The 26,971-nt window shown below is 32.2% G+C and overlaps 3 protein-coding genes across 3 annotated transcripts; 2 read left to right on the top strand and 1 right to left on the bottom strand.

The window, feature by feature from the left end:
* Positions 1-338: 338 nt before the first annotated feature.
* Positions 339-10,831, bottom strand: HELRODRAFT_112672 (hypothetical protein). Its single transcript, XM_009022166.1, has 18 exons — positions 10,660-10,831; positions 9,845-10,288; positions 8,227-8,319; positions 6,871-6,965; positions 6,428-6,527; positions 5,812-6,024; positions 5,565-5,660; positions 5,075-5,153; positions 4,512-4,636; positions 4,105-4,217; positions 3,906-4,038; positions 3,246-3,335; positions 2,737-2,841; positions 2,211-2,331; positions 1,671-1,745; positions 1,365-1,646; positions 492-1,334; positions 339-456 (listed from the first exon to the last, which is right to left on the bottom strand). Exons 2-15 carry the CDS (start codon positions 10,094-10,096, stop codon positions 1,690-1,692), a joined length of 1,671 nt encoding a protein of 556 aa, XP_009020414.1. The 5' UTR covers positions 10,097-10,288; positions 10,660-10,831; the 3' UTR covers positions 339-456; positions 492-1,334; positions 1,365-1,646; positions 1,671-1,689.
* Positions 10,832-15,715: 4,884 nt separating this feature from the next.
* Positions 15,716-20,283, top strand: HELRODRAFT_192254 (hypothetical protein; the record flags this gene model as incomplete). Its single annotated transcript, XM_009022165.1, has 7 exons — positions 15,716-15,813; positions 16,994-17,130; positions 18,347-18,560; positions 18,671-18,842; positions 19,255-19,355; positions 19,660-19,866; positions 20,086-20,283. Exons 1-7 carry the CDS (start codon positions 15,721-15,723, stop codon positions 20,281-20,283), a joined length of 1,122 nt encoding a protein of 373 aa, XP_009020413.1. The 5' UTR covers positions 15,716-15,720.
* Positions 20,284-22,944: 2,661 nt separating this feature from the next.
* On the top strand, positions 22,945-25,252 carry HELRODRAFT_174740 (hypothetical protein; the record flags this gene model as incomplete). The annotated part of the gene is made up of 4 exons (XM_009022164.1): positions 22,945-22,996; positions 24,320-24,499; positions 24,716-24,816; positions 24,887-25,252. 4 exons carry the CDS (start codon positions 22,945-22,947, stop codon positions 25,250-25,252), a joined length of 699 nt encoding a protein of 232 aa, XP_009020412.1.
* Positions 25,253-26,971: the final 1,719 nt, after the last annotated feature.

The raw sequence follows: 26,971 nt of genomic DNA, 5'->3' as shown, positions 1-26,971 counted from the left end.
GGACGGGGCCTGAAAAAACATCTTTAAGGTGCTGGGGTCGTAGGCCATCCAGGCCTCCAGAAGAACCGTTTTTGGACGATTTAACGGCCCTCAGCACCTCGGCGGGAGAAACGCAACCAGCCGTTGGTGTCGATGTGTGTATGTATGTATGTGTGTATGTATGTGTGCATGTATGTAATACATACATGTTAGGATGTATGTATGTATATATGTATGTATGTATGAATGAATGTATGTATGTATGTATGTGTATGTGTGTGTGTGTGTATGTATGTATGTATGTAAATATTATATTCATATTTACCGCCTCAAAGTTGAATTTTCATGGCTGAATGGAATTACCACTACTAAATTTCTTTATTTAAACAAAATAAATGACGACACACTATTATCGAAACGATTTTAAATTAATTCATTGAAACATTTATAAATCAATAAGAGGATTTGAAATATAGAAATTGAAAAACTTCAGTGTATGAACCGTGAGGAACACATTATTTCAAATGGTTGGACTATTTGAAGCATCAAAAAAATTAAACTAAATAATGAAAATATTAAATTCCAATGGCTATTTATATCGATCAGTATTTTACATTTCAAGTACATTTGGAGTTAAGCAATACAAATCACTCATAAGTAGAATTTAATAAATAAATAATATAAAATAATTACATTATAGATAACGAATACTTGACAGCTTAACATTGCAATCACGGTATGTTACAATCATTTCATTGTTTTAATTAAAAAGGGGTTAACATTAACGGCAAAATCGCGTTGGACAATTTAGTGGGGATGTTTTTTTAGAACACAATTACACACACATACACACACACACACACAGTGGGAGAAAGAGAGAAAGGAAGAAGAAGAGAGAGAGAATGAAAAAGAGAGAAAGAGAGGGAGATGTATAAGTATCTAAGTATCAAAAATATTTATATCTAATAATATATATTTATTCATATTTATTTATTCATAATTACATGAACATCAGATCCCCAATGTGCTACTGAATTCATTCGTTCGTTTAACCGCAAAATCATAACAGCAGCATTACTTAGCTGACATCAATTCATTACATCACCGTTGTTATAATAATGACATTAACGTAAATTTCTTAGCGTCACAATCATTTTAGTCATCGTCATCTTAGATTAAACTATTATCTCCCATTTTATCTATTAGAACTGCAAACCTATTAGCCACGTTAACGAAGCTTTCATCACAATTATAACAATCTTATCACAAAGTTCATCATTCACCCTCATCATCACATCAACATCAGCATTCATTGTCATCATCACATCAACATCAGCATTCATTGTCATCATCACATCAACATCAGCATTCATTGTCATCATCACATCACCGTTACTAGCAAAAAGAGCTTAAAATTTAAAAAAATGTTAAATATATATAATCACAAAATATGAATATTTATATTTTTTTATTTATTTTTATATAATAAATAGTAATTTGTAAAGATTTATTTAAAGCATTTAAGCCAAATTAAAAACATGAACATCGAACGGTGTAATTAGGTCGGTGGGTATCCTTTAGAACCTTAGCCTTAGTACCATTTAGAACCTTACCGTGGTACCATCTAGAACCTTACTGTGGTACCATTTAGAACCTTACTGGGGTACCATTTAGAACCATAGCCGTGGTACCATTCAGAGAACCTTAGCGTTATAATCTGAATTCGTTTCCGGATGGCTGCTGACAGTGAATGGATGGGAAGGTTCCTGGATTGTTGGGAATTTTGCTGTTAAGTTGATAAATCCGGAATGAATTTTTAAGAATCGAGCTATATAAATTTAATTGATTGATGAGCTATATAAATTTAATTGATTGATAAATTGGTTGGTTGACTGATGGATTGATTGATTGAATGATCGATGGATCGATTGATCAATTGATTGATTGATTGATTGATCTTAGTTATAAAGTTGGAAAGAATTTTTCAACTAATTAATTTTAATCAATATTTTCATTTAACAATATTTCAATTACAAAAAATGAATGATAAAATTTTCAAAAAGTAACAAGCTCTCTATAGAAAACTTTTCATTCTTAGCAGCAGTATAACCTAGAACTAGCCAAAATACTCAGATGACAACATCAAACAATTTTATATTCTTCCAAAAAATGGACCATTCACACACACGTACGCACGCACACATGCACACACACGCACACACGCACAGAACCTTTGCAGGACACACCTAGGCTCATTAGAACATTCTCGGCGGCAATTCTCTTCGCCTCGTCAACATTCCTACACAACTTGCTGGCCATGAATGGATTGCTGTTGATGTTTGAGATCAACACCTAGTTAAATTTAAAACGTAATGTTGTTAGTTATTCTTTGATGGATTAGCTGGGATAGCTGAGCTGTAACTGGAGTGAAATTATTTTGAATAGATAATTTGAAAGAAATTTTCATTCAAATCAATTTTATTTAAAAAATTTTTTAATTATTTTTTCAGTTGATTAATTAAACGTTAAATGTAGAAAATATGCAACAAAGTCTAACATGTCAGCTAAATTCTTGGTTGATAATTGTAACTCAGGGAACATTTTTTAATATTTTAATAGGGACGTTTGTTAAATTCACATATTCAAATAGATATAATTAAATAAATTTTAAAGTTTCGTCTTAACCAAAATATAAGCACATTATATACATGATGTCAAAAGCAACGTGTAGTAACAAACGCGAAGCATCCGTCTGACCTTGTGGACAAAGAGCTGCTGCTCGTTTGGACAGTTGGAGATTGTCGAGTGCAGCTGGTAGACGGGGCTTTCCCAACCGTTTCGCTGGCACAACTCCTCCAGTAACTTTTTTTGTTCACGATTTCGGTTTTCAATTTGTTTAATTTTATATTTTCTTTATATTATTTTTATTAAAGTGGATAACAATTCGAATATTTTTAATTAATACAGTTCAGTATTAGTTTAACAAATGTTCATCATATGCTTAACAATACAATATGGTATTATATCTGTAGCCAGTAGTTAAACTTTAAATTGGCAAGTAGAGGTTGATGTTTCCACAAAAATGTACAACTACCTCACGATCAGGCCAGATTTTGCAGTTATTTCGCATGAAAAACGTAGCGTTATGCGTCGTGAGCTTTTTATTGCGAAGACTTAATTTTGTAAAACAGGCAAATGTATACAATGATTCTTAGAAAACATTTCTTAGGGCATTTCCACCCTCACAGTCTCCATCATCATCTCACCTGAACTGGAGACTTGCTGCTGATTGGCTTCAGGGTGTGTGGACTGACGGGCACTAGTTCAACACCGGGGTGAAGATCGTACAGACGATTCTTTAGTTTTATCAGAAAATAAATATTATTAAACATAATAATAATATTAATTATTATTATTAAAATGATATTAACTCTTATAATTTGCTTACAATAACCACAGATAAAGTTATATTATTATTATTATCATCATTATTTTCATTATTATTATCACTGTTATCATCATTATCATAATTATCATCAACACTGTCATCATTATTATCATCTCCTTATCTCTTTCCTTTTAACATGCCACCAAATTTAAAAGCGGAGCCGACAGCCGTCAATTTTTTGCTATAGATATATATATATGAACATTTTAAAACCCGCAGGTTGAGGTGTTTTTTAAAACGTAAAAAATTTTGAAATAGTTCTAAATTTTTTTATTTAAATTGAATGAAACTGGTCCTATTATATAAACTTATTAATATCGCAATTTTTTGTCAAAAATTTAAAAGTTTAAATGATAAATTTTTTAAACGCTAATGAAAATACTAATACACCTAACGCCATTTGTATTTTAATAAAATTCTCCCAAATTGTTTACAACTCATGTTTCAATTCTTTCACTTTTAACCCACCCAAACTGACCTGTTTGCCTTTCTGTCCATACGTCCTGCTCATACCTCCCGCCCGTCTCATGCCCTGTCCTCCTCTGAACTTCTGGAAGGAAGCTGATGTCGATGACGTCATCGTTGATAGGGGTGGGGGAGATAGTGGGTAGCTGTGAGGTGGTGAGTTTTAAAGTGGCCATGTTACCTATGTCCTACTGAATATTGAATGCACAGACCTGTTGAATTGTTGATTGTTCGAGATCAGGGCATCACCTCCGAAGGGGTAGTAGGGAGAGCCCGTTAAAAACGGGGACGTTTGCACGGGGGGGTACGTGGGAGATATCATTAACTGTTTGTGTTTTGTTGTTGTTGTTGTAGTTGGTGGTGGTGTTGCTGTTATTATTGTTACTGTTGTTGTTAGCTATTGTGTGTAGAATATGTTGTTCAGTGTCGCAATTGCGTTATCTCTTTTTTGTTGCATGCTGTTGCTTTGACATTTTTATCATTGAATTTTTTTGCAATTATATCTGAATAAATCCACTGCTGATTACTTAGTAGAGTTAAAGAATTGGTTGCCAAATTAAAAAAAAATTATATGTTGAAACATGTAGGTGGGAGAGAAAGAAAGTTGAAATAGACACACTTTCGACGTTCCATTGACGATGTTGAACATGTTGCTTGCGGTGAAACTGTTGCTGGACGTGTTGGTTTCCTTGTTTGCGGGTTTGGCTAGGACGACCTCAATCCTCGATCCATCCATTGTCGTATCTTACAACATAGTTGGTAGTAGGATGGATTGTGAGTCATTTGTTAAACCAGCATGCTTGTGTTAATATTAAGAGTTGATTGCTATTATTAGTTCCGTCTTTGGAAACTGGCGGTGAAATAGTTCAATAAACGTGGGTTTTTTTTACTATTTTTTTATCAAATATAAACCATCCAACTGGTTTCTCCGAATTAGTTGATTTTCAACGTATCTCGTAAAAGCTATATTAAATGTTCATATTTTCATTTTTAGCCACGTTTTTGTATTTTGTCTTAGCTTTTGTGCTGTTAATAAAATTATTAAATTAAAAACTACTGATGTTGTATTAAATGGATCAGCAATAATATCTTGATACAATTTCCAATACGAAATGAAATGAGAAGACTCATTCAACTTTACAACGACATGAACAAACAAACGCCTGCCAACAAGTGACTAACTGTCGAGTGCTTGCATTACGCGCAGGGCATCGTCCCTCTCCTTGAAATGAACGAACGCAAAATCTTTCAACTTTTTAACCTGCATTTCAAGTGTAATATAGCAATAATTTTATTCGTTATAAATTTAGTAATTTTGTATCTAAGCATCTTGTGAGGATGTATTACGTTATACGCCATAGCATGCCCAATACTTTATACAATATTTTTCGTATACCATATTCTAGGCTTAATTCTCCATCACCGATATTTTGCCAGGTCAATAATAAACCACGTAGCCCTGTAAAATGCAAGAAATGCTCGTTTCAGAGAACTCTTCTATAGATTTGAAGCTTTGTTGATGGGTCAACAACATTGAGCAATAAATCAAATATTGGTATTTTATTTTAAATCATATTCAACCTTCGGCTTTGCTTAAAATTAGGTTTATAGAGTTTGTTAACAATTGTGAAAATAATTTTTTTTTTCGAATTTAAAGAAAAACCTTCTCGACAGCTTCCCTCCTTCCATTCAGCGCCTGCACGACAGCCTGCAGAATGATTTCCTCCGTGGTTGTCGTCATCAGGTTGCGTATGTACAATATCTTCACCTGTTCGGTGGTGACGTACGTTTAAAATTGTCACAACTAAATAAATAAATATCTCACAAATTATGATTTGTATCAAAAATGTTAGAGAATCCAGACTTAAAACTCTTCTACAAAATATAAATGTAATAATAGTATGTAAACATATATAAACCTTAGACATGACGTCATCATCAATTTCCGTTTCCGGTTCAGCCCAATCGACTGCGACCTGTTGGCCCCAGAGCGACACACGCCCCGTCATCAACTTCCTCCTCGCCACAGCCGCTGCCTTGTGGCTTTCGTACTCGACGAATGCAAATCCTCTGTTTTTCGTCTTGTCGGCCACACTCGAATACACGATGGCTCTCACTACACCCTCCGTCATCTGATGATGAGTGTTGATAAGTGATTACGGGAGATAATGATGATTCTGAATATCAAATAACTTTAAGAGGTGTTCAATATGTGAATGGTAATAACGATGGTAATAAAACATTATGGTGGTCGAAGAATTCAGTGAGAGTTGCACGTTTTACGTTGGTGTTTCCAATGCCGAATTCCCAAAACAAAAAGTAAGATGCACACTACCTCAGAGAACACGCAAAGTGTGTGTCAAAAAGTTTAGAGGCAGATCCCTCGTTACGCAAAATTTTAATTTCAATTAATTAAACGAGCAAAGTAGATTTATGCGAAATTCCACTCTCTTCAGAGAAACAATAAAAAAACAAACAAGCCAACTTGACCCTAAATGAAATGATAAAATGATGGTATGGTAGAATGAGAGTAACTTGTTTCATGGCCTCAACTACATCTTCTTCCTTCTTATCCAGAGGTATGCCCCCAACAAACAACCGACAGTTGTCCACTGACTGACAGGCACCAATGTATCTTAGGTGTTGAGGGTAGTTGAAGTTATGGTTATGTAACGTTCTAATGGGTTAATTTAACCAAACAAATTCATTAGAAGCAGAAATATGAAACGATCTTCTACCAACACTGAAGCAGATTGTTTCATTAAACAATTTCAAACGAGAGTTAAAAATTTATTTGCTCAACGAAGCATTTAATCAGAGTTAAATCCTCTGAGGAATGCTAATAGATTGAATCAACACAACAACAACAGCAGCAACAACAACAACAACAACAACAACAACAACAGCAGAAACAGCAGCAACAACAACAATAATAATAATTTTCAAACAACAAAACTGAAGGCAAATGTGTCAGGCACCTTTTCTCTCTGATTTCATAGTTGTTCATCTCCTTACTGGCTGTCTTCGCTTCTTCTCGATTTGCATAGGTCGCGAAACAAAAACCTCTGTTGCCCTGGCGAATGAAAAAATAAATCGATCGAATGTCTTAGTCGTTCTGGCGAACAGAATATAAATTTATTTTAGAGTAAAAAATGAAACTTGTTGTGTGGTGGCGTGGAATGTAAATTTGTCAAAGCAGCTTCGTTGTTGTTGTTATAACAATTTTGTTTTTTTCATTAAAATATAAACAATTAATATTTGTCGATGACTTTCAACAAGTTTTGATTTTCAAACGCAAAAGTTTCGCAGTTTTATTTGATGATAATGTGAATAGAAAGAATCATCGATATGCAAAGTAGTGCCTATATAAATAATTACAGCCGGCTATTGAATATTTGATCCAACAGCTCATTCTCATCATGTTCAGATCAATTTCAAGCGATCAGACGCATCTCTGATCGAATATTCTTATTCACTGAACATGACTGAGCATGCGAATTTTCAAGTTCTCCGATATTTACGGTGAAAATAATAATAGAAAAAATAGTAATAAAATTAAATGCTCATGTTTCTCATTGTTTTTACCTTAAGTTAATTCAGTTCGTGAGATTTCCACGCACTTATAATTAATGCACATTAACAAGCATTAATAGATTTGACATTTATTAATATAACGTGCAATTCATATGAATAATTGGAAACTTAAAGTGAAGTAAATACACAGCGTTTTTAACAATGATGGTAGAAATTAAAATTATTATTTTGAAAAAAGCTTCAAACAAAAATTTTTTTCACTAGAAATTTGAATAGTTTTGCTATATTTAGATAGATACGTAACTCTAAAAAGTTGTCAAAATGTTTCTAACCCGGGAACGGGTTTAACCCTTAAAACTGATTTAATTTCTTCAAAAGTTATTCAAGTGTTTTTCAAAACTGTTCTGGAGCTACGTTCTTACGTTACAACAATCACTATCTTAAATGCATTTATTAAATTATTAATGTTAACTTTTGTAACCGGTTAAACATCTTCTTATGCGTCTGTTTTTTCTTCTTCTTTTTTTTTTATCTCTGAAAATGTTCTTCCAACTTCTCAAACTATACCGCATTATACACACATACACACCATAACAAAAAACACACGTACACACCGACATACACACAGACATACACCAATATACAAACAAGCACAGCAAGAGACAAACACACACGCCAACATACACAACAATATGCAAATCCACACACACACACACACACACACACACACACACACACACACATACCAATATACAAACATACTCACCAACAGACAAACACACACACGCCAACATACAAACCTTGTCAAAATCGACCATGATGCGACACTCATAAAGTCTTCCAAACTTCTCTAAGATGGGGACTAACTCATCTTCAAAACAATCCCTTGGTAGCTAAAAGAGATGATGATGTAAAAAAAGATGATGCTGTGGATGGCCATGGTGATGATGAAAGAGAGAGTAATGAGGATGATGATGATGATGATGGTGGTGGTGGTGGTGGTGATGATGATGGTGATGATGATGATGATGATGATGGAGAGAAAAAGAGAGTGATAATGATGACGATGACGTTATTGACGATGACGATTATGGTGATGGTCATGGTGATGATGTATAAATTGTATTTAGCTTCTACAGAGATATCTATGTAGGATGAAATTCATTTTGAAATCTCAAAAAATCGAGTTGTTGGGTACGTGGCAAGCAATGTAATAACAACAAGATAAGTTATTCAATATTAGCGCAAACATTTCACCAGCTTGAAGAGCTTATCAAGTGATGATAACATTTTAAAACTTGCAGGCTGAATAATTTTGTTGTTGTTGTTGATGAAAAACCAACTGACAACATATTTCTTAAGATGCTCCAGTCATAATTATATTTATAATATAATAATAATATAATTATATCTCCAGTCATAATTAAATTTAATCATTTTATGATTAACGTCATTTCAACTTGGTAGCCATCATCTTTGTCTTCATGAACGTCATTGCTGACAAACAAACATCTTGAATGGCAATCGTCAGCGGTAATTAATTTCTTAGCTAGTCAACAAATCAATTAACTCATTGATTGATATTTGACTAATCGATAAATTAATAACTCTTTAACGTCCTTAATTAATTGATCAATTAATTAGCCTTTAGTAAATGGACATCCTAAAAAACGCATATAATAAATCACTTTCGTAATTAACATTTAATCAATTTATCTATTTTAAAACATTTAATTAATCGAATAATTAATAAATATTCGGTTAATTGATCAATTAATAAACATTCGGCTAATTGATCAATTAATTAACATGTGATTAAATTGTAAAGCGATCTGCGGTGAACTCATTCGTAGTGTCGCCTCACGCACGGAGAGGTCAAACATCATTTAAATGTGTTTGTGACGAGTTTTTTTTACATGTAAGCTCATTAAATACGTTACAAAAATAACTGAAATTTATTTGATATATGATCTTTAAAGGTTAAAATGATACAGAATGAAGTGAAACCATTTTGTTAAAAGTGAATTAAATTTACAATAAGGAAACGAATTTAACAAAGGCAGAAATGACGTTTTATAGAAGGTTCAGAACAATTTGAAATTAATTTAATCAAATAAGGTTAGTTTTTTTAATTTTCTTCTCAACGTCCGTAATGATATAGTACTAAATTTAAAAATCGGTATACATGAAATACGAATTCGTCGCAAAATTATTTCCCAAGAAATTTATCCAAACGTAAGAAAGTTCATACCGATTTCAAAATCATTTTACAGACTACACAAACTCATCGTAGAAAATATTACTGGCTTTGCAAGGCTTCTACTAATTTCAAACTCATCACACACCTAAACAAACTCATCGCAGAATAATTTTTCATTTCGTCATTTCAAAAATTTTTTTTAAAATATTTCTACCCACCTTGCCGACGAAAATTTCACATCCGCGTCGCGGAACTTCCCCCACCCAATTCTTCGGGGGTCCGTACCTTCGCTGACCGTTTTCCTGAACCAGTGGGTAGTCAGTTCTTTTCAACAGTTCCAAGATGGCCGGTGAAAATTCAGGAGTGTTTGTTGTTGAAGAGTTTGCTGTTGAAATGTTGCTGTTGTTGTTGTTGTTGTTGGAAGCGGCAGATGTAAGGATGGGATTGTGTTGGTTTATTGAGTCAGTCATTATTTTATGTCTTATTAAAATTGTGGTTTTGTTGTATGGTGAATTTTTTTCTTCTCAAATTTTTTGATCTAACAGTTGAGCAAATAAGATTTCTGAAATTTTTTTCAGTGGTTTTATGCTTCGCCGAGTTTTTTAAAAGATTTTAATTCACTCGTTTTGTTTAAAATTCTTTGTTATTGTTTATGTGCTTATCTGAAAATATAATCAAAAATAATTTTTTTTAAATTTCACAACTAAGATTAAACGAGTGTAGCACAGCCAGGTTTTTTAACAGGATTTGTCACGTAGTAAGTAAATTTCGCATAGAGCAGAAAAAAATCAAACTCTAAGATCTTTTACCAACCGTTTAAGTAGAGCTACACAAATTTGGGAAACACATTTGATTCGAAAAAAATTAAAAAATGGAATTTTTTTGTGGTTGAAAAAGCAAAAATCGAAATGTTAAAAAATTTACTTTAAATAAAATATATTCAACACACAAATTACACCCACACATATAAAAATTAAATAAATAATAAAAATATTTGTTTCTGATAAAAATTTTGCCAAAAAAATTTTCTAACCCCCGAACTATTGATAATTCAGCTTCCGATTAATTCTAAAAAATCAAATAAATCAACAAAAAGTAAGAGTTAAAATTATTAATCAACAATTAATTATTTCATATATAATTATAATTAATTAATTAATTAATTAATCAGTCAATTAATTTAATGATACAATTTGAAATTAAGAAATCGAACGCGTAGCTTATCTCGGATGACACCTGGCTGCTTCAACTTCAAATATTAGTCAGCCATCCAATCATGGCTCAGCAAAACTCGACATGCGTGTGTATTATATCTTTATCTGTCTTTATAATTCACACACACACATCTTTATCCGTCTATATAATTTACACACACACACACACTGACACACACACACATGAGCGTGCACACACACACACGCACACACACACACGCACACACACACACGCACACACACACACATGTATACACATATATAAATGCAGATACATATATGACGGAATGCAATGTAATGTAACGTAATGTAATCAAATGTGATGTAACAGGGCTCGATGTATCATCATATGGTAACACTCAGTCGGTATGAACTTTCATAATTATTCCAACAGCATTTTCTGCTTTGAAGTTTTATGAAAATTCCAAAAGTTTCAAGAGTGCCTTTTTTCTACGAAAATAATCATAGTTTCGCCAATGTCAATTCACAAAACTACAATCATTTCTCAAAATTATGAAACTAAAACAACATTCTCTTATGTGACTGTTAGTTCTGCGTTGGTTTGAACACCATTCCAATTTCATAACACACTGCCAACATTTTCTTTAGCAAATCTATATCTACAGAGCTTTTAAAACCGCGTTTGTGTTACATGTTTATTACATGGGTTCTTAACTAAGTATAAATTAACGTAAGAACAGACCATAAACCGGCTTGACATAATAGTTTTGTATATTGTATATATATATATATAGTTTATGGTGATAATTATGATAAGTTTAATAAAAAATAATGCGACTAATGTTACATATTTGTGTTTGTATGTACTGCTATTTAACAAGAACAGAGACGTCATTGAATCCAAAATGAAAAAAAATCTTCAGAAATATGCCACAGGCCAATGGCAAGCAGTGAAAACGGGCTCCCATGTGGAGTGATTAGTGGTTTAACGTTATAATATGACTGGTTGTAGAAGCACCGCCGTAATGTCACTATTGACTAACAATATCAGAAGATGGAATATCAGAGATTCTATTGAATATTAAGCAGTTACAAAGAAACTTTATAGCTCTGTGCTGTCGTTACCTTACTCCAAATTAGCATACCTGTTGTGTGTGTGTGTGTGTATTCGTGTGTGTGTATCCGTGTGTGCGTATTCGTGTGTGTGTGTGTATCTGTGTACGTTTGTGTGTTTTTGGCCTTGTTTTTGTGTGAATGTATGTGTGCGTTTCTGTGCGTGTGTGTGCTTATTTGTGTGAGAATGTTTGTGTAAGTATGTGTGTGTGTGTGAGTGTGAGAGAGTGTGTGTGAGTATTTATTTAGTCATAAACTTATTTTTTTACTAAAAACGGTCAATTTAAGTTGAAGTGTGATAAGGAAGTAAAGATGCATTGGCGCATTTAGCCTATTTCGCGAATCTCCAACTTTTTAAATTTCTAAATTTTGCCAGGAATGTATCATTCGATAATTAACTCTATTAATTTTAATACATCTATAATGACGTCAATAAAAAAATATATATATTATTTTTACTATTATTATTATTATTATTATATTTATTTTTACTTTACGTTAATTAAAACAATCATAAAAGCACTCAGCTTGAATATTAAATACCAGCTACAGTGTGGTAAGTTTAACTTACATCCAAAAATTATGTTCTTGTGTGTGTGTGTATGTGTGTATGTGTGTATGTGTGTGTGTGTGTGTGTGTGTGTGTGTGTGTGTGGTTTTTTTATGTAATGTGAGTATATATGTGTGTTTGTATGGTTTGTATGTTTGTATACGAACCCGTTTTGTATATGTGTATCTATATGCGTGTATAGAGGTGAATCTGTATACGAGTTAATTGTTTATGTATACATAATTCTGCTTGTATATATTATATATGTGTTTGTGTATGTTTATGTGTGTGTGTGTGTGTGTTTTTTTGATGTTTTCATGTTTACGGGATCTGTTTTGAAGTATGTCTTGGTGTTTTTATGTGATATGTGTTTGTATGAATTTGTGGTATTACTGGTGTTAGTAATCAAATAACATTGGTATATAAATGTGTGTAAACAAAAATACTATATAAGATTTTTTCATTATTTAAATAAACATTTTTAAAGATTAATCAATAAAGTAATGAATTGTTGTTGGATGTTTATGCTTGCACCGGCGGGCTTCTTCATTCCAAGCGTCTTTAGGTTTATAAAATATCATCACAATCGTTGTTATCGTTGTCACCATCAGTATTGTTATCATAATTATTTCTTCGTCGTCGTCGTCACCCTCATACTCAACATTACCTAACACAGGTGAGTTAATGATGGAAGCGAAGTTCAAGTGACTATCCTCTCGATGAGAAACTGTTTCAAAACACTTCACAAACGTTTCTTCTATACCACTACTGCTACTACTGCTGCTACTACTGCTGCTACTACTGCTGCTACTACTGCTGCTACCGCTACTATCCTTCTTACAATCGTTACTACTGTTACAAATACTTTACTACAACCAACTGCTGAAAGAGAGCAAGACGTCAAAAAACAGCTGTGAACATTCTCGTAATTCTCACCAGAATTAAAGAGTAATAATAAAAACGAGAATAAAGAAATATAAATTTATTCATTCCAAGAAAGAATATTAAAACGACGAAGTCAACTATTTAGGTAGAAGTTAACATCTTTCAAAATGTTGTTGTAACGGTAATCGATAAAACACATTTTAACTACATTGGAGATCATACGGCTGTCTTTGTCATCCTTTCGTCATCATCATTTACTATTAAATTGTTGTGTATTCTATATTTAACTTGTAAAATTATTTCGGCTACTTTTATTTATCAGAAATGGAACTATGTTAAATTCAATTGAAGTCATAGGCACTTGGTAAAATTTACCTAAATGCATTCATTAAATATAAGTTTTTTTTTAACTGGTTCATACATCAGTTGACTTTAGAATTCAAACTATTAGGTATGAATTCGAATCAACTCTAAACTTTTCCTATTTCGGATAGAATCAAATCCAATCTGTCAACTTAATTATCCTTTATATTTGCCAATTTTTCTAGGCGATACCGGTGTTCCATTCTTTATCTCGTGTTTTGGTTACCGTGAAATTTTTTCTAAAGCTCACTTCAACTTTTCCTAAAGAACTACTTTTCCTTTCATTATTTAATTGACCATATTTTATTCAATGTGTTGCAGAAAGAATTTTCTTTCTACGTGTCTTATCTCGCTGACTGTCCGCCAAATATTTGCATTCTCAACTAGCTAGAATAGAAGACACCTGGCACAACTCAAGCACCTTGTCTTAATCAACCTTCACCAACTTACCTACTCAAAACTTCGTTCACCAAACTTGATCAATCTGTCGAAAATATAATACATTACTTTTCAATAGAAGCTATTCATTTACAGATTTTCTTCAAATAAAACGTTATCTGCCTATTTAAAATTGCATCTATCCAATGGCCCAAATGATCTCAATCATAATTTAATATGTAGTATGTACGTATATTTTGATACACGCCAAGTTAAGCTAATATTATTACATAAAATTTTGAAAAATTAATATTTTTAATTTTTCTGTATACGGAATTAAAATTAAAATGAAATAAAATGCTGTTATAAAATATAAAAATCAATAATGTTGTGAAAATAATAAAATTGAGAATTTAGGAATTTGGGAAGATTTTGTAGAACAAATGTCGAAAAATCAACAGGCTGTGTGTCTATTGAGATAAATTTGCAAACAAGAGTAAGAATTGCATATTAGGATGGGAATTATGAAATTATTCTGCGAAACACATCAGGAGAGAACGATGTAGTGAATGTAATTAATTTGAAATTAATTTAAATGAAATTGAAATTAATTAACAAACGCGAAGCGAAAATAAGTAGCTATTGAACACATTAACTCCAACAAAAATAATTTAAAAGTTGTTAGTATCGTTTGTATTCTCTGGCGAATGATGTATAAATCAGAAACGCAGCTTCAAGTTAAAACTTTTAGAAACATCTTTAAGCTAATTTAATTGCATAAATTTAAAAATTGAACATTTTATCATCTCATTAATTAGAGAAAATATCATAAAATTTGAGAAAATATTAATTTATAGGTAATTAAGTGTTAAGCTAAAAATGTTATTGTAGTGTACATATTTAAATAAAAATAGTGTGAATATTCAAATAAACTCCCTTGCAAATTTCTTCCGATATGTTACCAAGAAATTAAAATCGCAAATTATGTTCATTTTGGATGCGGATATGCTGGCGAATGCCGTGTGATTGCGAAGGATGAGGTTGATTGCGGTTCGGGAAAACCTTCCCTACTCAGGACTTTAAGTGTTTGTGTGTGTTTGTGTGTGTATGTGTTGTTCGTGTGTGTGTGTTTGTGTGGTCCGTGTGTGTGTGTGTGTGAGCGTAACACGCAGAGAGCCTTATTATAATATTATTTAAAATTACACAAACAATAATAACCTAACAATGCATCACTATTGTATTGTTTGTAAAAGATGATATACCATCATATACTATCATATACATTAAATATAATAGTGTATGTTGAAAAATATCATGACATATTATCATATATATTTATATAATTATTCGTCTGTTTGTATACGTCTATTTTATGTATTTTGCACTTATATACACACAACACACACATGCATATACACAGACACACACACTCATATATATATTTATTTATTTACTTATATTTATATGTGTAATGTATGCCATACACAGGCATATATTTCACACACTGGCTTACGTATCATAACAGTAAGTAGCCTACTTATAAATTATGCATCTCAGTTCAGTTCAGTCAAACCAGATCTTGCGTAGAAAATTGTACTGTGAGGATGATTATTACTGATTAATGTCGATAATGTTTTCATCATCCAGTCGGGTTACTGACATTGTTGCTATTATCATCTGTATATCCTTTGTCGGAGTGAATTGTTCTTTTAAGAAGAAAGAGGTCTTTTTTTATATTATTATTCTTGTTATGTTTGTTTATAATTTATTTTATAAAAGGTTGAAAAAAGTTAAAGGTCAGAGGATTCAACAACACGCTACAAACATCGTTTATGAATACATGCTAAACGGTGACAGGCGGGAATCTTTTTGTCATATTCGAACCCGGTTAATGCGAAACAGTAACCTAAACCTTTCTCAACCTTTTCAGATTCAAGGACAACTTAAAAAATGTATGTTTCAGCCGCGGACTACTGAAAATTTTGCTACTGGCGCACTTGAAATTTACATATATATATATATATAATTATTAGGTCATATAATGATGTAACAGCTGTACGCACATAACTAGTTCATAGACTCTCTATTAGACTTAGAGAGCTACAGTTATCACATTTGGCTATAGGTGTATTAAAATTGTTATTTAAAATTATTCATTATATATTTTAATAAATGTTTTAACTTCAAATTAAAAGTATAATTTTCGTTTTACGTTGATGTTTGCATACAGCGTATCGCACGGCTTATCTGGCGTATCAACAATTTTTATGTCAAATATAAAACAAATTGTAATTACAATGAACAAGTGTCACATGCTAACATTAATGACTAATAATAAACAGAGGTTTTTTAACGTGTCAAGCCAAGTCCATTAGAAATAATGCTGATAGTGTGAGCCTTGAGCTTGCACAGTTCAGCATAGCTTATCCAAACGAGGCGTAATACTCGAAAGACTCAATCGGAGTTCATCTATTATCTTTAAAAAAAAACTTGCACTTCACACTTTGCCCGCGGACCACCAGCCAAATGTCCGCGGACCACAGGTTGAGAACCGCTGACCTAAACCACTAGACCATCACGCCGCATTGGTTCGATTTTTAGGGAATCGTCGGAATTTTCGAAGGGTCGAAATGAAAGTGGGATGATATTCATTCCACTCGGGAAACTTTTAAGATTTAATAATTTGAAGAATAATTTTTTTAATTTTAAAAACGATTTTTCAAGCACGTATTTTTTATAAGAATTTTGTTCAAATTTCCAAGTTATAAAATAATATGGAGCATTATAGTACACCCAATCGTTATATTATTTTATTGAATGTAGAGAAAAATTAATTTAATTAATTGTAGTCATACTATGCAAACGTGACTCTAAAGTCAAAGGTCAAAATTAATGCTTTGAAGGTTTTCATATTCTCCACCTCGAAAGACAATTGGAAATTTTATGACTGGTCCAAAATTACGACCGTTGTGCAGTTTGGCTACACCGACGGTGACCTCGTTCAATTTGCTCATTCCAGAAATGTCACCGTCTCCTACGCGGGTTAGTTCTACTTTTGGGAAAAATATTCTAACAAGTTGGACTAATGGGAATAAGTTAAAATAAATAATTATTTCTCAGAAATATCTTTTAAAAATATGTCTAAATTTATATAGATAAGGGTTTATTTATGTGTGTCTATAACTGTGTCATTGTATATGCGTAATAGTCAAGTCGCAAACAGTTTGTTTTTAAGTTTAAAATTTATTGATAGTCGATAGTAATGGTTGTTAGGGATGGTTATTTATGGCATGTTGGTTTGTTTAAAATGTTACACGTACAAACATGCTCGTTACAGTGGTCGTAACGAGGAGGCTAAGCTTTTATACAATAAGCTTCTTCCTCTTCTTCTTTTCGCTGGTAACGTAATTATAATGGAACTAAACTTTTGTATTGAAAAAATACGTCATTTAATCAAAAAATTTTCACTGAAATGACGCATCGCTGCCTTCAAAAAAGAGCAAACAAGAGCAAACCAATCCTTTCAACAGCGTTATTGTTTTACGATTGAGGATTCACAAAAATTTCATGTGAGCTATTTTTTAGTTAATTTAACAACATTTAATTTTAATCTTCTATAATTGTAATAATAAATATTGTTAATATTATGCGCTTACATAGACACACACAGGCCCAAACAAACACATAAACAAACACACAAATAAACACATAAACAAACAGACAGAGCATGTTTCTTATTTGCGTCTCTTCATTTTCTTTAGCCCATGTATACATCATTATTATAATTATTATCACATCGGTGCGAAAAATCTATAAATCGCGCAAATTTGTATTTATTATTAATTATATTATTCAATCAAATCATAAAATTTTTAAGTTGCACATAGGTTGCACATATATTTACATGTCTTAATTATATTTTCATTTGGATAGCGATATCTTATATCCTATATGTAACGATATATATAAAAAAAACTCTAATAACATTTTCGACCAAATATACCGGATCACATTCGTTAGTTTTCACACAATTTCCTAGACCCTCCCTACTGTCATTCCACGCTGCTTTAGATGTTTAGAGCAGGTAACTTTCGAAAAGGAAACAGCTCTTTCTCACTGTGTTTTTTTCCAATAACTGTCCTTTCATATTGTGCACGTAGGCTTTGGGTGCACGTAGGCTTTGAATATTATTGTACTATGATTATTATTTTATTTAAATTTTCCGTCATTAATGATGACTTATTAATTCCTTAACCAGCTAACTTTCCAACTTCCATCCTCTACAACCACACATCACTGAAGCTATGGGCCGACGAACAACTTGGCTACATAAAGTTAAACAACCTGGATGGAGTGAACATAGATTTTGAGGATGAGATCAACTGTACAGACGTCTACGCCAGAAGTTCTTTCTCGATACTGATGCAACTGTTGCGAATGAAACTGAAAGCGTTTAAACCAAATGGACAGGTTGGATGTGTTTGTGAGAGACTAAACGTGGAACATCGAAACTTCATAATTTTATTTAATACGGAATAGTATTTATGAAATTTAATTCGAGTTTCACAAACTCTCACAAGTTGTCAATAGATGTCGCTTGGTCTCCAAACAACATCGACAACCGATGTTACGACTACCAGACTCTTGCCTCGTACGCCGATCTCGTTTTTGTAATGTCCTACGACCAACGAAGTCAAATTTTCGGCGACTGTTTAGCCGGGCCCAACTCCGCTTTCAACTTGATGACTGAAGGTTTGGTAACTTTTTATTGCTGCTGATGTTGTTGCCGTCATTTTTGTTATTTTTATCATCATCATCATCATTATTATTATTTTTATTAGTATGTTATCATCATCATCAACAAATCTCAGCCATTTAGCTTCTCAAGCAAATCTAAAAAAAAGCAACGTTTAGTTAACGTAAGTAAAAACAGTAGCAACTGTAGTGGAAGCAGTATTTTGGATAACATGTTCAGACTGTATATAATTTTTTTGAATTTTATGCTCATCAATTGAGCAATAAAGCTAATCCTCGTCTAGGAATGTACTCATTGCAGCGAGCCTTTCGGATTTCATTGATTTCATTAGTTTGTGGCCTATTTTATAATCAACTATTGAGGTTTGGTGTGAAATTCACTTTTGTTTCATTTTTATCAAACTGCCAGGAATCAAAAGATTTGTGGAGATAGGAATCCCAAGAGGAAAAATTGTAATGGGCATACCTTGGTATGGGTATGATTACCCATGTCTCAATTATTATCCGATAGTTAGTTAGTTTTTAAGCATACGTTTTTTTTTAAAGATTAGTCATGACCCATGATTGAAAAGTTTTTGTTGGTATGATTTGAAAAATTTAAACTCTCAAGCGATCGAATTAGTTGTTATTCAATAATGTATTGACCAAACTATATAAAAGTTGAAATATTCCTTATTTACAATTTATCACCTAATTATCCATTTAGTTTTATTAATTCAATAATCTGTTTACATGTTATTTAAATTTTCTCATTTATATGTAATTTTTTCGTTCTTGTGTGTGTAAAACGATTCATTTCTCCACGTCATCTCAGCCGAAGAAATGCGAATTGAAAAAGGTTCCATTCCGAGGTGTGGCTTGCAGTGACGCAGCTGGGACACAAATCGGCTACTCGACTATTTTGAAATACCTGTCCAACGACACCCACTACCAAAACAATGTCTGGATGCCCTTAAAGAGGATCTGGATATTGTCTCAGGATTGGGATGAAGATGCCAGATCTCCATATTTCACATACGAAGTTTGTTTATTTCAAATTTTGTAAAAAATGTTTGACCTTAATGAAAATTAGATTTGCCGATTTCTTTTTGAATTTTTAAAATTTTGTAAATAGACTGATTTAAATAGAAATGAGATTTGCCGATTTAATTTTGAATTTTCTAAATTTTTTATAAAATTGACTAAATGGACAAATAGATTGCACGTTTCTATATAACATTTCTAAACGAATCAAAAACAGGACCAGGCGACCCAATCCTACCACCAAGTCTGGTACGACAACTACATCAGCCTATCGCTGAAGTACTCATTCGCCACTTCACACGGATTGGCGGGAGTGGGATGTTGGGAAGCGGATAGTCTGGAATATTCTAATGAAACTTATTCTAAACAATCAACCGCAGAAATGTGGCAGGCTCTACCGCGCCCATCATTTTGAAATAATCATTCGTTGACCGACGAATTAAGCATTTTGTCTTGTCTCGTCTTTAACCATCTTCGATTTGTGGGTAGGCCGCATCATGAACATGTGAATGCTGGTAAAAGACCATAATTAGAGCAGTGATTACTTAATTACATTAATTAGTTGCTCCGTCTTTGTGAGTCTAAAGCGCCAATTATTACATTTATTTATGTGTGTGTGTGTGTGCGCCCGTGTGTTTGTGATCGCAGTTAACATTATACAGAGCATAATTTTAGTTTATTTAGTTTGGGACATCTTATTTTATTTCTAAACTATACGGTAAGTATCTGTCTACTTCAATTTACGCTTATAGTTAGATATATCGCATACATATAAATATATGTATGTATGTATATCTAATTTACATACATGTGTGTGTGTATATATAAATATGTGTGTGTGTGCGTTTATATATATATATATATATATATATATATATATATATATATATATAAACAAAATATATATATAAATATATATGTTTGTGTGTACGTGTGTGTGTGTGTGTATGTATGTGTTTAAATAACTGTAACAATGACATATTTATGCTGGAAGGTCATGTATAGAACTGAGTACCTTACTACATCGTGAATTGAATATACCGAATATATGTCTACATTTGCATGAGTGAATATATATAGTTGTAGATATCTGATAGATGTAACACTTTGGATTATATTTAATTATTATATTATATGTGTTTCTACGTTTGTGCAAGTGAGCATGTATAATTGTATACATTTGGCATTCGTGACATAAATTTTTTCACATTTAATTATTTTATTTGTTTCATTTGGTTTAAGTTCGTTAGTATATATTTATGTTATTATTGTTAAAGTAGTCTTTAGAAACCATTCATTTTCAACATTTTTTCCATAATTTTTTAATAATTTCTTTCTTGTAAAAAGCGGCTTCGCATTTTTTATTTGGCTCCTTTTACGTTTATTCCACACATTTTCATAGATGAAAAAAATTTTCCTTATCTGTGTTTGTTTTATATTATTTGAATCAATTTTATAAAATAAAAATCAAATACTAGATGTGCATTCTGCTAATATTTCCGATCTAATATGTTTAATTTTTATTTTACCTTGACTCGAACCGACTGTTGTAAGTCCAACGAAGCATAGCGAACAGAAACTAATTAATACGATCCGTGAAAAACCCGGGCAGATGAAATGAAATAGAAGTAATATAACGTGTGAAAAAGTTGATGCGATATTGGTTTAGAAATATCCATAGAAAAAACAGTAGCGGATTTTGACAGCTTTTGAGTGGGAAGCCAAAATTTTGTTAATGCTTAAAATTAAACGATGCGTTTTAGTGTAAAAATAGTTAGTTCAAAGACAGAAATACATTCAAACGGGACATGAACGTTAAACATAACAAGATGGCCTTTCCAAATTCACCACAAAGACTAACGATTTCCCACAATTCAACAATCGTGAATGTGACGATAATACAGCTTTTGTTATCTACATTGATAACAAGGTTATTGAAAAGGTGAAATACGAAAATATCAATATCAGCCATAGGTGGCTAAAACTTTTGTAATAACTCCAAAGAATAATCAGAAGTCATCAACGCATGTACCTTCATCATCTATTTCCCGTGATTTAGCCTTTGTTAAAGAGGAACCAGTTGAAACATATGTTGACAAGTTTCCTTGAATTTTTCAAGCTCCAACCAGTATCAATATAAAATAACTCCAGGTTTGCAACAACGCAAAATAATATTCAAGACTATTTTGTGTAGTGGAGTTAAGAAAAAAGATACGAAATATGCAACATTTGCTGCTTCGACATCACAATTTGTTGCTTCAACATTATCCGCTTTTTCAAAACCATCCTGAGGCTAAAGTTGGATAAAACCACGTTTTAGAGTTAAAACGTGTTAATATTAAATAAAACTATATGTTAAAGTTAAACCACAAATTTATTACGAAATACAATTTAAAACAAACCACTTAAGTTGCAAAGTAACAAGAAAATACCAAAATAAAGCAATAAACAGATATAGGAGCAAAAAAGCGCCATTTAATGCTGAGGCTTTTAACATTGGAAGATCATCCTTTCGCTTTATTTAATGAGAAAACTTTCTAACTCAAAAGCAGCTGTAGCGATTTCATTTTAGCTCTCAAATTAGCGCATCGACCAATATCGCTACTGCAACCGATACTGAAAAAGGAGCGGCGCTCGTAACCGCTACACAACCACCCCATACTTAATTCAATACTGAAAAAAATAAAATTTAATAAAATATTGTACTATAATCAAGTTTAATAAGATTAATTTTGAGTTATTAGAAAAAATAAATTTTAATTAAATGTTTTTTAGATTTTTTGGCACAAATTAACAATCCACGCACCTTCTTGAGCGTGTACGGCTGTTAGATAGACCCTTAATATTAAAAAGAGCAGAAAGTGTCGGAGTCTACCAATTTAGTTTATTTTCCGCGGTGTGGCCGTCGAAGTTTTAAAACTCGATATTTAACTGTTTCCGGATTTGTGTTTTTATTTTTTTTCAGTTGGTACACGTGACTGCTTCTACCGACTACGGTTTAGATAGATTTCGGGTTGTCTAAACGTTTGACTGCGTGAAAGAAGCAGACATCGCATCCAATTAAATTACAGCCAAGATGGCTAGAAAACGTAAATCTAAAAATAACAAAGAAAAATGTTCAACCGCGGGTAATTTTTTTTCACTATTCGAATTAATTTTTATTTTTTAGAATTTGGTACTACTAGAATCTAGTAACTAGATCACAATCCTAGATTTGATTTGTCATTAAAAAATTATTTTTAATTTTATTCCTTTTAGTAACTAAAAGGAATAAAATTAAAAATTTAGTTTGTTTTATTTATTTATTAACTTTAAAATTTTAAATTAAACTTCAATTAAAATTAAAATTTTAGTTAGTTAATGTTTGTTTAGCTAGCACTTACTGATTAGCCTTAGCTTGGCTTTAATTTTAATAAGTTTGATTTTAATACAACAGTTCAAGATTCACTCTGCAATTGAAAAAGTTGTTTTAAAATATGAAAGTTTTTTTAATGATCGTACAAATGTACTATTTTTTCTTTGATCTTTATTATGCAGCTCTGACATATGCAGAACCGCTTACATATAATCCCTGTATTTAAACCTTCATGCCACAAAGACTGTATTATCCACATGACACGACATACATACACGTTATATATGACCATGCAAGCACCGCATCATATGCACATGGCATATGATAGTCCTTGAGTTTTAAATGGACAGTATTCGAACCAGGCCATCTCGTAACCGCACGAGACATAGCTCTTCTACCTGCTCAGCTAACTCACTATTTTAGTATTATTTATGTAGGTTTTTTAAGGCGAACATTTATCTTTAAATTAGATTTAATTGAGTAAAAAATATATAGATAGTATTATAATGTTGTAGTTTAATTAATAATGAACCTTGTTTCCAGTATTTGTTTTATCAAAAAAAGCAATATAAAATTATACAATCCATACAGTTGATATCTTTCTCTATTTCCGTTTATTACTCACAAATTCTATTCGGCATTTATTTGACCTGTGTGTTAGGCAGAGGTCTGGCAATAAAAGTGCCACGTTATCCATCTGCTATCTCATGCAAATCCTTTTTAAGGTTCAAATCTTTCTTAAGGTTTAACAACTTTAAATACTATTTATCTGTGACTAAAATTTTTAAGGTCTTTTTGTGTGTTTTGAATTTAGAACCTTGTATGTGCTGCACTAAATGTAGATACTTGTATTATGTTTTGTACATGCATGCCATATGCAGAGTACAGCTTCTAAGTTACATAAATTTAACATTAATAATTTAATTTTGTTGCAGCTTCTATGTAAGATATTTAAGCTAGCATAACATAGGATTGCAAAACATACATGATTATACATTCAAAAGTACATAAATTTACTGAAATTGATTAGACCATGATTAACTTTTCAAGATCATAAATGGTATATTTAAGTGATGTATTGATGTTTTTTTAATAGGAAGCAAGAAGGATATCGATGTAAAAAATGAAATGCTCACAGTTAAAAAAGAACCAGACGATGAAGTCGGTTATATCCTAAATTCTATTGATTCATATCCACTGGGAGATGTAAATGATGATCAGCCTACAGTTTCTATAGAGAATGAGATCAAACATGAAATTGAATTTTCACCTCCAGGTTATTTCAATTGCAATGTTACTCACTTTGTTCTTCTTGGTGATAAACATTTGTAATTTATTGAGGGTGAATGTGCCAGAAGCATTTGAACTAAATTTAAATTAAAATAAACCACATGAACAAACTTGCTGGCCAAATGTTAAAAATCATGTCTCTGTATCCTGATTTGGTTAAATTGAATTTTCATAAAGAACTTTTTAAATCAATAATTTGTAGAATCACCAAAGGATATGGACTCGGAGCCAAAGCCTAAAACTCGAAGTTATAAAAAAAGTTCTTTATATCGGGCACTGATACCCTACAAGAAATATTATATAGTTAGTATTCAACAGTCATTTAGCATTCAGCACCTGTAACTGATTCATTGTTGTTTTTTTTGTTATCTAGCCAAAGAAACTGATGAAAGAGAAAACACTGAACTTGGAGGCCATATTAAGATTGACAGAAAAACCTTTGATTGCTTTGTTTTCACAAATGTCATCTAACGAAATCACAAGAAATTATGCCTACACCTGCTGTCTCATTCCCAGTGAATGTGCGCTCAGCTTTCAAAGCTTTGGCAATGAGGGAAAAGCTCGAAACCAGATGTATGAGCACTTACTAAACCACCTCACTGAACTCTTGAACAAGAAGAAAGCTGATCCAACTTTTGTTTTCAGTGCTGATGTTGTCAAGAAAAATTTATTGTTGGGAGAATGTATGGATGACAATTATTTTTTAATTATTTTTTTAATACACATTTTTCTACAGTAATTGATTTATTGTTACCAAATAAACTCCAGTAGCCATTTTTTGGTCAATGGAGTCTTTGAAGTGCTAGTAATAATTGAGCTCGTTGACTTCAATCTACTGACAATCTGGGACCATTAACACCTAACATGTTTTTATTTGAATTGTTTTTTTTTGTTTTGAATATGCTTTTTTGCAAAGTTTTCAGTTTGTTGATGGAGTAAATTTTTATTTTAGCACCTGGAAAAAAACAAGGGAAAAAAAAAATGAAAGTGAACAAAGAATATCGCAACACCTTCAAGACAATCAATGCCAGCGATGATAATATTTTGGTAGAGGAGGTTAATGATTCCACCGTCCTACAAATGTCAGAAATAAAGTTGGAAAAACTTGATTCAGATGGCAATATAAAAGTTGATGTTGTCAACAATGATGAGGACTTCCTAGGTCTCCACAATGAGTTACTTACTGATGAGGATGAAATGAATGAAAATTTGCACAAAAAAAGAAAAAAGTTAGATGATGATGTTGAATGGAATAGTAAATCATCTGCTTGCAAGAAAAAGTCTCCTGGTAATGCTACAAAGAATGTCACTCCAAAAAATACTCAACAGAAATCAAAGAGCACCATCAATAAAAAGTCCAAAAGCAACAAGTTGAACACAAACGTTCAAAAGATAAAATCTGCAAATATTTTAAAAAACTCAAGGCACCAACCTCCAATTTTGTCTAAAAAAACAGAAGTATCACCTGAGTCATCAGCTCATAAGAAGTTTGTTGGGAGTCGAGACAGACACATTTGTTCAATAAAGGATCACCCCTGGTGCACTGATCACTGTTATGACTTCAAGCATAGGAATTCTTATAAAGACAAGGCAGTTAATGAATGCCACGAATCAAAAGATCATGCATATGGTTCAATTAAAGAGGAGGAACAAGATGCTCCACTGCATCGAATTACATTTCCATTAGAAGACAACTTCAATCAGCTAAAACTCATTCTACCCATTGTCAAGGTCTGCTTCATTTTATAACATTTTCAATTTGTACTGCTCTTTTGATATGGTGTAGGATGAGACATTAATTTTCATTCAGGTGTCGTTGAATGAACTGCCCAATCATCTCGGATGTCTGCCTAGCAATGTGTTTGACGATTGTACTGATGCAGATGATGTCGAATTACCAACCATCAAACCTTGCAAACGTAAGTTTTTTCCATTATAGATACATCATTCTGATAGCTAATTCAATACTAAAGATAAATTATACGTTAATAAATTTATAATTGGTACATTTGTAAGATCAATTTTTATTTATCTTACAATCAATGAAATAGTGGCTGATGGTTTTACTCCCACCAGTAGTTTGATTAACATTATTTGATTTATTAGCCATAATCATAATTAGTTGTTTTAGAAATTTCGCTTTTATACAGTAAATTCCTTTTCGACAGCCCCACCGACTTTACTCTCTGGACCTCTGCCAGATGGAATGAACCAGACTGGCATGTTGGCAACACAGTTTACTGAAGCCTTTCAAACGGTTATGAAGAAAGATATAAATAAGGAGGAAGTTGAACGCCTCGAATCCAAACAATCTTCTCTTTCTGATCTTGAAATAAGGGTTGGTAATTTTATGATTCATAAATGCTGCTGTTGTAGTATTTGGGTTTGGCATTTGAATGGCAAATGGCAATCCCAATGTTTCCCGCCTTTTACATGCACTGTAGAGAAATATTAACAG

The sequence above is a fragment of the Helobdella robusta genome, assembly GCF_000326865.2.
Source record: "Helobdella robusta unplaced genomic scaffold HELROscaffold_30, whole genome shotgun sequence".
NCBI lineage: Eukaryota > Metazoa > Annelida > Clitellata > Rhynchobdellida > Glossiphoniidae > Helobdella > Helobdella robusta.
Note: the sequence above shows the minus strand (reverse complement) of the source record. Positions and strands in the feature narration are given on the sequence as shown.

Bases quoted from the DNA above. Each gene is read 5' to 3' on its own strand.
- HELRODRAFT_112672 (XM_009022166.1), bottom strand. From the start codon at position 10,096: ATGACTGACTCAATAAACCAACACAATCCCATCCTTACATCTGCCGCT. The intron at 5,154-5,564 runs GTCGAGAAGGTT...CTTGAAATGCAG, and splicing joins TGAATGGAAGGAGGGAAGCT to GTTAAAAAGTTGAAAGATTT. The intron at 1,746-2,210 runs GTTCTGTGCGTG...CCAACAATCCAG, and splicing joins CCTAGGTGTGTCCTGCAAAG to GAACCTTCCCATCCATTCAC.